Source organism: Harpia harpyja, chromosome 1 (genome assembly GCF_026419915.1).
Source record: "Harpia harpyja isolate bHarHar1 chromosome 1, bHarHar1 primary haplotype, whole genome shotgun sequence".
Lineage (NCBI taxonomy): Eukaryota > Metazoa > Chordata > Aves > Accipitriformes > Accipitridae > Harpia > Harpia harpyja.
Genome location: NC_068940.1, coordinates 9,389,514 through 9,401,892, shown reverse-complemented (window position 1 = coordinate 9,401,892; position 12,379 = coordinate 9,389,514). Strand labels below are relative to the sequence as shown.

Below are 12,379 nucleotides of genomic sequence, written 5' to 3'. Positions count from 1 at the left end.
TTTGGTGATGTTCTGGACACCTCACCATACTGCTGTGTGCCCTTTTGTGACCACCCGTGACCTGTTTGCCTGTCAGTCCTGCTCTTGGGTCACACTTACCAGATGTCACCATTCAAGCGCTGCAGAGCTGCTGGGTTCTGCCTCTTGTATCTGCAAACACTTATTGTTAATAAGCCTGGCAAGTGTATTGGGGCATCATTTTCCAGCAAGCCCTGTACTATATCCAGCCATTATACTTACAGATGACCCCATACTAAGCTCTTAAATTTTCTTGTCCTCCAGGCAGAGGCAAAGATGAATTCCTGGTACCCAGAAAACACCACATATCAAGCACCATCCTGTTCACATAACAATGAGCTGGATGGCATTAACCAGCCCTTTTGCAGAGCTCATCACAACAAAACAAGAGATGAAGGAGGGAAAACCCATGACTCCTAGTAGGGGACAGCCTAGGCAGCCAGGAGTGCCTTACTTCAAAGGTGCTACCAGACAAAAGGGCTGCAAGAATCTGACCCTCAGCCCCACAACTAGTTGGCCACTGTCCTGAGAGCCCTCTGGGTATGGCCACACTGCAGAGCATGCTGCTATCACTGTGTGAGCTCTTTATTTAAGTGTTTTGTATTGCCTGGGGAGATGTGCAGCCAGTTTTTCCTTTTATTGCTCCTGCAGGACACTGCCACATGCAGCAGAAACTTCCCATTCTGAGTTCTCGGTTTGCTGGGCAGGCTCCAAACAGTAGCATCCATCAGTGAAAATGCTGCCTGCCTTTCCTCTGGCTCCTTGAAGAGATTACACCCCCACCAGCCAATATTTTAGGTCTACAGCAATTGATTTTGCATGATTGTCCCTCCTGCCCCCAAACTCCTACTCATCCACCATGATGTGCCCAGCCTAGCCCAGAGCAAATTCAAAAAAACAAAAGAAAAAAACACAAACAAACAAACCCCTACCAATGTCCTTACAAAGAACTGCTCAGCTCTTCTTGTATAATTCTAGCACGAGGAGTGTGGTGCGTTTTGATCATGCAGGGAATTAATTCAGAAAATTGGTTTGCTGTCTAGTTTATCTTTGTAAATGTGAGCAAACTGTTTTATTTTTCACTGGCAGCCTCATTTGGATATTATTTTTTCAGTGAAATCCTAGCAAGGCTTTCTTTATGTCACCATAAATTGTAGGAAAGTTTTCTTTGCAGTAAAACCTTTGTCAGTGTATTTGGAAAACCGCTATTAACAATATTGCAAAAACATTTGAAGTGTAAACCAGGCAATACATTGCAAAGCACAAATTATAAAAAACAAACTTTCCTATCCCCTTGAATGCCTGAAGCTTATTGCAAAACTGCGTGAATGGCACAGTGAAGGTCAAGCATGTTCACGCAAGAGATTTTAGATACAGAAAGTGCTGTTAAAGGTTGTTACTTTTTAAGGCCTGTCTTGCCTGTTCCTTGGTTAGACATCTATGCTCATACAGCTCCATGAAACAGCCAGTTACCTTTCTGATCAACAGCAGCACCGCACATCTTACTCAATTCACTCGATTCTTACAGTTTTCACAAGCAGATCTGTTCTTTGCTGTTGCACCAGGCTCCTTCCTCACCTTCGTTTTCTCCTGTTTATTCTGATTGTGCTGCTAATGAGACACTTGTTTCCTGACCTCTGGCCTCTTGACAGCCTCATGCAGCCCCTATGATGTTAAATGAAATGAGGCACAGCAGCAATCCAGCAATCAAACCACTGAAATCGACCTCTGCAAGCTAGGTGGCCTTCATTAATATTTTTTTTATTCTGGGCAGCACAGGAGGGAAGGTAGAAGTGGGGAGGAATCATGCCTGGTGTTTGCCAAGATCAGAGCAGCACACTGGAGATGGTATACTGAAATTTGGTGTGAAAAAACCTATATCTTTGCAGCCATGGTAACAAAGCCATAGCTGCTTACGTTTCTTGATTTACAGGATCTGTAACCAGTATCAAGATTTTCAAAGATGGTAATGTTAACAGCTGTTCAACATCTGGCAAACCTAGAAGTCAAGAGGCAAGAAAAAAGAACTAAAATGATGCTGTTCTGAGGAGCTGGTGGAGTTGTTTGTAAAGCCCAAAGATAGTTTGGGGGCAGAAGTCACTGTAGCAGCAAGAGAAGAAATGAAATGAAAAGAGCAAGAGACCAAGAAAAGAGATAATTATGAGAGCTTGGAAGGGAAGGGCTGGGGAAGGGGCTGGGTTTGTTTGAGGAGCTCATCAAGGAGGCACTCACAACGAGGGAGCAGGAGCAGGCTCAGTCAGTCCAAAAGGATGTTGGAAATGGGGATGTAACAGCAGTTTACGGAGATGAAAGCAGACGCTGGTACTGGAAGCCATGAACCTCCACAGCTTCTACTCATTACCTTCTTCATCCTCTAGCTGTGCTTCACTGCTTGCACTGTAAGGACTAGTCATGATTTTGTTCCACTACAAGGGTACCTTATCTTTTCCTACTGCCTAAGTCTTGCTATTAAAAATTCTTGGGTTTCTAAGAGTCCAGAAGCGATCAACAAGCCATGAATGCATATAGCTTCAGATCTCCAGACTGAAACTATCAAGTGTCGTGGCTTTTTCTGTGCAGATAGCTTCAGATCTCCAGACTGAAACTATCAAGTGTCATGGCTTTTTCTGCCATGTAAGTGCATTGCTTGAAAATGGTGGTCATCATTTAGGCAGGAGCACTCTGCAGCCTGAAAAGGGTGGATAATGGGACCTATAAAATAATTAGACTCTTAATGTGGAACACAGGTATTCTTGGTTGGCTTTCACTAGGGGCACTACCAGGCAATGTGGGGAAGAATCCCACAGTCTGTAGGTCTCTGAGCAGCACAGGAGTAGAGCATGCATATAATACCAAGGGCATACTTGGAGGAAATACCTGTCTTCTTGTGTGGAAGCAATGACACAGTGAAGTGAAAGCTTTGTTTAAATGCATATACTTCATGGCAGGTACCCCAGTAAACACATAGAAGACTTGGTCCTTTTTGTAAATCACCTATGTAGACAGATAAAACTTCTGCCTTTTGTTAGAAGCGCTCCAGTGTGAACTGTTTTTGACAGAACTGTTAGCCGAGTCCTTCAATCCTTGTTTCCTTGGAAAGGGGAGGACCTTTTGGGGACCATTCTCTTCAGACTAACTTCTCCTTTTACTTGTTGTGTGATGTTTGTTTCTATAGAACCAGCTGCACACTGGATGGCTGGAGTCTATCCTTAACACCCCTCTGATGCATCCTCTTGAAAAGCATCATGGTGCAGTGGATTAAAAACATCGTGTAACTCAGTTCCTGCAGACACATATGGTGGTGCTAAGAGTGGCAACTTTTTGATTCTCGTGCGCTGCTGGAAATAAAGTTGTTTTAATTGCTTCATAGTCCTAAGGTGAAGTCTCCCATTAGCAACAGCTACTGTATCTTAAAGTTGGTAATAGCAAGCACTTGAATAGCACTTTCTGTCTTCAGAGTACTTCGCAGACATTATTTATTTCTGAATTAAGGATGAGTTTCTGTCCCTTTCAACACTTTTCCAATGAGATAAATGTTCAATCTGCCATGGGAAAGAGACAAAGCTAATGACTCCAAATTCTCCACTGGAATAGGGCCATGATCTGCTGTTTTGTTTTTGTGGTGTAAAGTGGCCCCAGAGGACGTACGGGTGGTATCACCTTTGCTGGTGGAAATCTTCAGGCTATTTGAAGTCAGATGCCTGTAGCGCTCCTGCCTTCATATAGCTACTGTAGGGGGTGGGCTCCTGCCCACCCCATGTGCTTCAGCCCTGTGCACCATGCATGATGTGAGGGGCAGGGGTATTGAACTGGTGCACAGGTGAGCTCCCGGCTCTGGAGAAGGCTGGGGATGTGTGCGCGTCTGTGAGCAGCAGCTCAGCCCCTGTGTTGTGAGGAGCCATTGTCAGATGTCTCTTGTCCAGCCTTGCAGATCCAGCCCCATTTCAGTGAGCTTCTGTGCCCCGGGTCAGGGGAAGCATTCACTGCAGAAGATGAAGCCATGCAGCTGGCATTCATATCATGTTTCCTATCAGTACCCTGTATCTCACAGGGGAACTGATAACCAACTGGCAGAGACTGGGGACCCCAAGTTGGGAACGTCTCTGAATGACGACATCTGAAGGAAGAGGAGGCTCTGTCCTGTCACTGGCATCATTGACAAAACTCCCATTGACTCGGAGGAGAGTATGAGGAGGCCCAACAGTGCTGACTTCTGATGTCATCTCTCTGGTTTACTTTGTTTTCCAAAGACCCCTTTGTGCTTCTCTCCCTTGCTTTGTATTCTGAATATTCAGACCGTTTCTATGCTCAAGGTCCCCATTTGTAACTAGACTGCATTTTTTGTGACCCTATTACGTACAGGTTGACTGGCAAGTCACGCTGATCCTTCAATATAAGATTTTAATAAAAACCACGAGAGGAGGAGGAGGGCTGCTATTGTTCTGCCCTCGGCGCTGCCAAACCATCCCTTGTTTTTTCTGTGGACTGTCTGTGTGTTCAAATGCTGTTTGAACAAACAGGGCACAGTCAGGAGGCTGGCAAGAGGGCAGTGAGAGGGTTAGCTGGGTCTTAGCTGGAAATACTTGCGCGAGTCGGGAAGCAGGCATGGGAGGAAGGAAATTAAGTGGAGACATCTGTGTAGCTTAGCTTTCAGCAGCTCTGCCTGGGGTAGGGGTGGGAGAGTCATGCCTAAGATGACATAACGTATTTTGTCTTTTGTGAGTTGAAAACAGAGGAAACTGCGAAAGCGAAGCATGATCTGTGTCACGCATGGTCCGGGCGTACCAAGTACATAATGGAGCAGTGTCAGTGCTTTCTGCTCTGCCTTTCACACCCCAAAATAACTCTTCAAGACAGAGAACTGAGGAGAATGTGATATGGTCCAAAAACTGATCTTGGACTTTTTTCGCAGACGACTGAGCCAGAGGCCAACTGCTGAAGAATTGGAGCAGAGGAACATACTGAAACGTAAGTCCTGATACTGCTGACATTTAAGCTGAAGCCAGCTAGTTTGGGTTAGTTTAGAAGTATGTTGGGTGTTTTTTATAAAACATCAACTATTCTGTATATGCATCATTAATAATAATAAAGTGCATCATAAATGTAAATAAGCATGCAAGTCTGTAGCAACATCTAGAGCTGCAGAAACAATTCCTTAAAATCAGAGTCAGTAAATTCACAAGAATGAACAATCTATGGGGGAAAAAACCCAAACGCTGAATCTTTTTTTTCAAGTCCTGTTCCAAACGGAGGGTCGGTCATTCTGAAAAGCCTTTATGCAGCTCTTACACAGATGAGTATCCCATTATAAGTTAGTAAAGACATTAGGGCATGGCTTGATTAGTTTTCCTAAAAATCTTCACAGCAATCTAGACTAGGTGGAGCCTTTATTCAATTAAAAAAAGAAACCAATGTGACTCAGTTTATTATTTCCCTGAAATGTTCCCCTGAAACTCTTCCTTTAAATCAGCCAAAAACTTGCTGATGGATCTTCAAAATGTGGAATGATATTTTAAAGGGACAAAATACCATTTAGAGACCCTGATCTGAGTTAAGTTAGTAGATACATTGCCTCCAGCTTCAAGGAAGGGAGGACTGAGTCTAGCACAAATCTCGTCATCACATGAATGAATAAGAAAAAAATTAGTTTCTTTACTCACATTGAAGTGGTTTGAATATTTAAAAAAAAAAAAAAGCTGTTTATCTAATAGTTGTTACTTTGGAAACAGAAAACAAAAGAAACAAGTTCTTCTCTTTTTAAGTTAATAAATGCATCATTCCAGGGAAATTTAAAAAATGACTACAGAAAAAAGTGTTCCTAAATGATACCTTATATATAATGTCTCCTTAGGTAGGTCTGTAATTTACCTTCTCTTGTTCAAATAACTGCATTGTACAGAATCATAAAAATGTGGTAGCAGCAGATTAATTCTCTGAAAATTAGCAGAATTGATTGATTAAATACTTCAGAATCAAATTCCTAGCAAGTTAATGATAGTGTTAATGCTCAGCAGGGTTTTTTCATCTGTTCATGTTATTACATGTGGCAGACAAAGAGAGAGGCACCACTGTCAATGCAAAGATGAGAAAAGACCAGCGTGGGCGAGCCCAAGGCTGCCAGAAAAGCCATTTGTTTGGGGCCAGCCCCCTTTTGATAGCTGTGCTCCTACCGTCTATTCCTAATGCCCGTGACTGGCCGCTGGAGGAAGTCTGGGGCAGAACCTGGGGAAATAGGTGGCACATCCAGATGTGATCGTCTCACAGGCGGGTAGCAGAACAGCTGGACAAGGGGGAACCTGCAACGTGACTGATGCCAGGCTCAGGCGAGAAGGGACAGAAGCCAATTCTCTGGGCAGCTCATGTTATCATCCCAGGACTTATGAACAAACATGTGTCATGCACCACCTCGCACTGGTGTGTGACCAGTAAACACTGCCCTGGAACTGGTGGGGGTTGCTGGGGGGAGGTGGGGGTCTCGGGCAGCTGCTTTGGCAGCAGTGTTTCAACCAGCATCAGCAGAGAGGCAGCATCTCCAACGCTGGGTGCCTTGCAGAGGTTCCTAAAGGTCACGTTGCCAAGCGCAGCAGTCACGTAGCGACCTGAAGATGTCTGTCTTGCGTTTCAGAGGAATTATCCCCTGAGTCACATTGGTTTCTTTTTTAATTGAATAAAGGCTCTTAAATGACATGGATGTGTTTGAAAATATTACCCTGGATCCAGAACTATATTGTATTTCCTAAATGGAATTTTTGTAGCTTGGTTCCTAAGCACAGATCTGCTCCAAAACATGTGTGTCTTGGTAGACAAAGAACTTCATAATTACAGGAAAAAGTAATGTGGTATTTCCAAGGCATCCCAACTTTTAGCGAAGCACAGCAGGAAAGGAACAAAAAAATTAAAATAGTTACATAATTTAAAAAAAGAAAGCATAAAAATGCTCCACCCTTTAACAAGTAAATATAAATAGTGTCTGGTTTATACATCACTTTATGTCCTTTCCCTAGAGTTCTGAGAAGGAGAATTATAATAAATATAATGGAGCCTAGAGAAAAAGAGACATAGGAAGCAATAATGAAGAGTGTAAATTCTCTGCATAAGCAGGTCAAGCAATTTGCAAAAGCCTAGGTCAGAGCACAGACGGGCGCACACACGCGCACACACACACAGAGGAAACCCAGCAAGCTCCCGGGTAGACTAAATAGGATTTCCTCTGCAGTTAAAGCTGAAATCTTCTTGATTTAAATGTCATGTCTGGTACCATGATGTTCCTGTTACATATATAACTGCATTATTGCCCATTCTGATGGGAAGAAATTAGGCAAAATGTGGTTGGACAGCCAATCTTTATACATGAAGTGATCACTTCCTAGCTCTGTGCTGCTGCAATAATTATGAGATGGTCATCTTTATTGAATTACAAGGGCAAAGCATCCATTGCACAAGTTCCACTACTTGCTGGTAGCAACAGTAAGATTACAGCAGCCACAGCAAAGAAACGGAGAACAGGGACGCTGGTGCTTGAAGGGTCCTTCACTGAAGTATACCCAATTCACTGACTCTTATTTAAGTCAAAGGCATGTAGTGAGAGGAGTCCAGACCTGCAGGGTTAGTGTGAAGACTAAAGAACAATTTTTGCAGTTAATACTTGCTGGCTAAGTTTATGAGGAAGGATATCCCCCCCTCACACACCACCTCCCATGCCACTTCTCAGGTGGATAGAAGTAGTTCAGTTGTCAGCCTGGCACATTCAGGGTTGCATAAATTCCTCACAAAAATGATGGTTAGGTAGGCTCTGAGGGTCTCAGGCTGTACTGAGGGACATTTCACACTGGCACAGAAATCAGGCCTGAAAATCACACCCACACCCAGCCACCCTCACACACACAGGTCTAGAGAAACAGAGCATCTCCTGAACACATAAGATAAAATAAAGCAACAGTTTTGTAGCTTCACAAGATTGGCATGACTTAATTAACTTTAAAGAAATAGCTGAAACAAAGTCACTTTCTGGTTTCAGAGGAGAATATATTCCTAATTCCCAGCTTTTGCCTGACCGAGGTCTTCAGCCTGCCTGGCTGTCTCTGAAGGTGGGTGGCTGGGCTGAGAAGTGAGGAGAAAAGAAAGATACCATATGCCAAGTACAAAAATAAATGGCCATAACTAAGTTTTATACATAACTCCTCGGCTGCTTGCAGTTCTACCCTGACTCTGTGTGGCCTCTGTTTAGCACTGGGTCTCTCTGGCTTAATCTTACAAGGATTTATTAGTGGCTCTATTTCTGAAAGTAGGCATTTTCAGGACCAGCTCCTCCAAATTTGAGATGCAAAGGGAAGAAGATTGCTAGAGGAGCAATTGCTAGAAGAGAATCCAGCCCACTAGGGACAGGAATCACTGAAAGAGGAAAAGTGTATTTATCAGTGTAGGTATTCCAGTTATCATTTAAAAAGCCATTTGTGACTCTCTGCTGTCTTCTGTTCTTTTTAATGCAGTATTGGTTTCCTTCCTCCTGAAAACGTAAGCAGTATTTTTGCTAAAATGTCATTTGAAGATCAGAAGCATATTGTAAAACATCATAACATGAACTGGCTCTTTGTCCCCTTTGGTGGAGATTTCCCAGTCCTGCTGAATTCAGTGAGCAGTTGTGATAGATCTGTCAGCTCTACTGTCCTGAGCAGCAAGAAACCTGGCTTCCAGCCTAGCCCTCCTCATCTGCTCAGAGACTTCTGTGGTCTCTAAACCTTAGGTCTTATTTCTGTGTGGGGAAAGCCCCAGTTTTGAACACATTGGTTTGAAACATTTCATCTCCTCCACTGTGGGCAGACTTCCACTGGGTTAGGACCTCCTTATATTATTTTTGGCTTGTCCCAGTTGGTTAGTGGGAGTGCTGACCTGTGCTCTCATGGCTGAAGAAGTTATGTCTGGCAGTTTGTTACTGTCATTTTGTCAGAGGTGCCTGCGGGAGAGGGACTTCTTACAAGGGCATGTAGTGATAGGACAAGGGGTAATGGCTTTAAACTGAAAGAGGGTAGATTTAGATTAGATGGAAGGAAGAAATCCTTCACTGTGAGGGTGGTGAGGCACTGGAACAGGTTGCCCAGAGAGCTTGTGGATGCCCCATCCCTGGAAGTGTTCAAGGCCAGGTTGGATGGGGCTTTGAGCAACCTGGTCTGGTGGAAGGTGTCCCTGCCCATGGCAGGGGGGTTGGAACTAGATGATCTTTAAGGTCCCTTCCAACCCAAACCATTCTATGATTCTATGATTCTCCCGCAGGATCAGTGGAGAGGAACGTGGGATTCCCCCTTGGGTTTAATTCAGTCCAAGTTGGACAACTTAAACCAAGTCACCTATCCCAAACTGGCCTTTCAGGTCCGTGATTGCCCCTGCAGAGAGTTATTCCTGCCTGAGCTAGTCCTATCTGGGTGAAAACCAGATCACACCAGGGGCACAGGGTACTTGTTGGAAAAGCTGATGAGTTGTGTTTGCTCTCGTCTGTTATGCACAGGCGTGATTGGAGTAAGGAGCAGTTCAGCTGTCAACAAAGCAGTGGAAATGGATCCTAACTGATTGAGGAGCTGAGTGCCAAGAAACCTGGGCTTTTAGTGACTTTCAGTAAAGTTCAGTGCAAAAACATGCATGACAACCTGCTCCTAAGTTGAAGAAGAGTTAGTGTACTCAAATGTTATTGTCCTCTTGAGGGACAATGGTTGAGGCTTCCCCTGGCAAGAACTTGTAACATGATCTTTTGGCTTAATGTTGAAAGTGAGTTGCCCTAAGATGTGCTTTTACGCTCCAGTGTGATGCTGTGAAGGCTCATGATGGAAGGACACTCTCTCCTTACTCTGCTCAGGTCATGGGAGGTTGCAGATTTTGCCTGGCACCCCTATTCTGAATTTTTTTTCCATTGTCTCCAAAGAGTAGCTGCAAGAAATTATTCTGTAGATGGAAAAAAAAAAAAAGCACGTGTTTCTTTTCCAACCATTGACCTTGCAGCCTCGCACAATCCAACCGTATTGTAGCTGAACCCCCTGAGGCCACCAGGCCTGTGGGCAGGGAGATAACGGTTTCTGAAGAGCTGGCTCGCTGCCTGGCCCTTCTAGAATGTGACACACGTGAAGAGATGCCAACACAGGGAAAGGAAGGAGGCTGTAGATGTTTTATGAAGTGTGTGAAGAAGCACGGTAGCTACAGATCGAGGAAGTTCACCAGCCCCAGAGGGACATGCTGTGCATCAGAGAGGTCCTGAAACATTAATATACTGATGGAGAGCCTTATTGTGTTGCATACTGTGCATGCCTGATGAGTCCACAGCCTGAGATCCTTGTAAATCTTTTACAGCCCGGAATGAGCAAGAGGAGCAGGAGGAAAAACGAGAGATAAAGAGAAGATTAACACGTAAGGTGAGAAGCAACTTTGATCCTATTATGACACTACTGTAATTTTCTCCCTATTGCACAGTTCTTTACCTTTTTCCTTTTTCTCAGACCATTTTCAGAAGTAGAGCATGGAACAAGTCTTAAAAAAATCTTTAAAAGAAATCACCAATGTTACAGGGTGTAAGTCCACAGAGAGTGAAGGGAACCACTTTGCAGGCTATTGCTGGTAACATTTTGAAACAGGACAAAAGAAGATCTAGTCTTCATAACCAAAGGAGCTTTGAACAGTGAAAGATAGAGAGCCTAGCATTGGTCTAACCCTGCTCCCTGTAAATGTAATGGCTTCTGCAGCCATTACAAAGGAACAAAGTTAAAACAATGCTGATTGCATTTGAAAATTCCACCTAAAAAAAGCATAAAACTGGGAAATAAACTTCTTCTGGAAATGGAGATTGTCACTTGAGGGATTTAAACTAAATAGGGACAAGCACTCGCAAAATGGTGTATAGTGCAGAAAACAATCTTGTATTGTCAGGGAAGGATGAAAAAACAGCATAGTTTGGTTTTGGTTTTCCTCCCATTTGAAAGTCATTTACTCTTAAAACTGAAGAACAGTCATTTCAGATACACACATTCAGTTTCGCAGCTGGTGTAAATGTCTATAGATGCCTCAACATACATAGCCAACAATCCATCGTGTTATTGCAGATAAACTTTATTTCACCATAGACATATTTCCTATCTCCAGAGGTGGAGAAAGCCCCCTAAAAACTCACATGCTTGTGAAGCAGCACCAATCCCTTCCTGTGCATTTTTAGGTGGCTTAGTCTTTTTGACCTATGTGATCACAAGCTTTCATGGTATAAATAATAACAAAGAAAGGGCTCTAAATATGCATGGAAAGGTTACATTCAGAGAGCTGGATTGCTTTCTTTCATGGTTAAAAATCTCATGCCTTATTCTAAGCTCACCTCAATCAGCAGAGTTCTTGGTCACCAACGGGGGGGATACTGCTATTGTCTCCAGGATCTAAGAATGCGGCCCAGAGAGCTGTAATATTATTTTTAAAACAAATTCCTGACACAACGGCAGGGATGGTCTCGCATCCCCTTGTAGCACTGCCTGAAAGAAAAGATCCTAACTGCATTGCAGATGTTTCATTGGACTTGCACTCTGTGCAAAGGCTAGAAATACCGTTTTACCAGGCTTTTGATTTCCCTGTACATTGAAGGGTAAACACATACAGGAATCCAATCCAAAGCTTGATGCCATTTGATGAACGGCTGTAATAGATAAAAAGCAAAGCTACCCATACCCAATCTGCTGCCTAAGAAGTGAGGGCTTGCTAACTCAGCCGGCATTATTGCCTTACAGTTCCCATCCTCTGCTATTTTGTAGGAAAGGTACAAAGCACATGAATTGTCTGTTGCAGGCAGACGCCGCAGCCACATGCTCAACTAAAACACCCAGGCTGCTGTAGCATCGCAGCAGTTTCTGCTCCCTGAAACCTCAGCAGTTTTCTATGAGACTTCTTTCTTTGTCTTGTTTGCACTTTTAAGTAGGAACAACAGCAAGAGCAGCATCAGTCCAAGCCCCTTGCAGTCAACTCTTTAATGTTCATACCCCTGTTCCCAGTCACATTCCTTTTAGCCTTTTTTGGCTTCTTCCCTAGTAAAGATTTTTCTCCCCCATGTTTGTGAGGTTAGTAGCAACATGACTTAGCATTGTTTGATTTTGATCATCTTTTTAAACTGTTGTAAATTGTTCTAGTGACGTATAATTTTAATGAAAGAACCACAGGCCTGGTCTAATGACAAATTTTGTTCTCACCTACCAAACATACCGTCATAAAAGCTCAGAAATCACTAGAGGAAAGAACTGAATAAAGTGTGCAAGTGGGTAGATAACAACTAGAAATGCCAACCACATAGTGAATCCTGCAAAAATTGTTGTTATTCCCCAGCTCTGTCTTTTGTGAGCATGTCCCA

General features: G+C 43.5%; 1 protein-coding gene across 5 annotated transcripts in view; it reads left to right on the top strand.

Annotated features, from left to right (window-relative positions):
• PHACTR1 (phosphatase and actin regulator 1) overlaps positions 1 to 12,379 on the top strand; it is a 310,398-nt gene that overhangs the window by 280,666 nt on the left and 17,353 nt on the right. For all 5 annotated transcript variants that reach the window (XM_052816285.1, XM_052816100.1, XM_052816445.1 and 2 more), the window contains 2 exons: positions 4,931 to 4,986; positions 10,354 to 10,415. In XM_052816285.1, the coding sequence (XP_052672245.1) occupies positions 4,931 to 4,986; positions 10,354 to 10,415 (118 nt within the window). The remainder of the gene's footprint in view (positions 1 to 4,930; positions 4,987 to 10,353; positions 10,416 to 12,379) is intronic.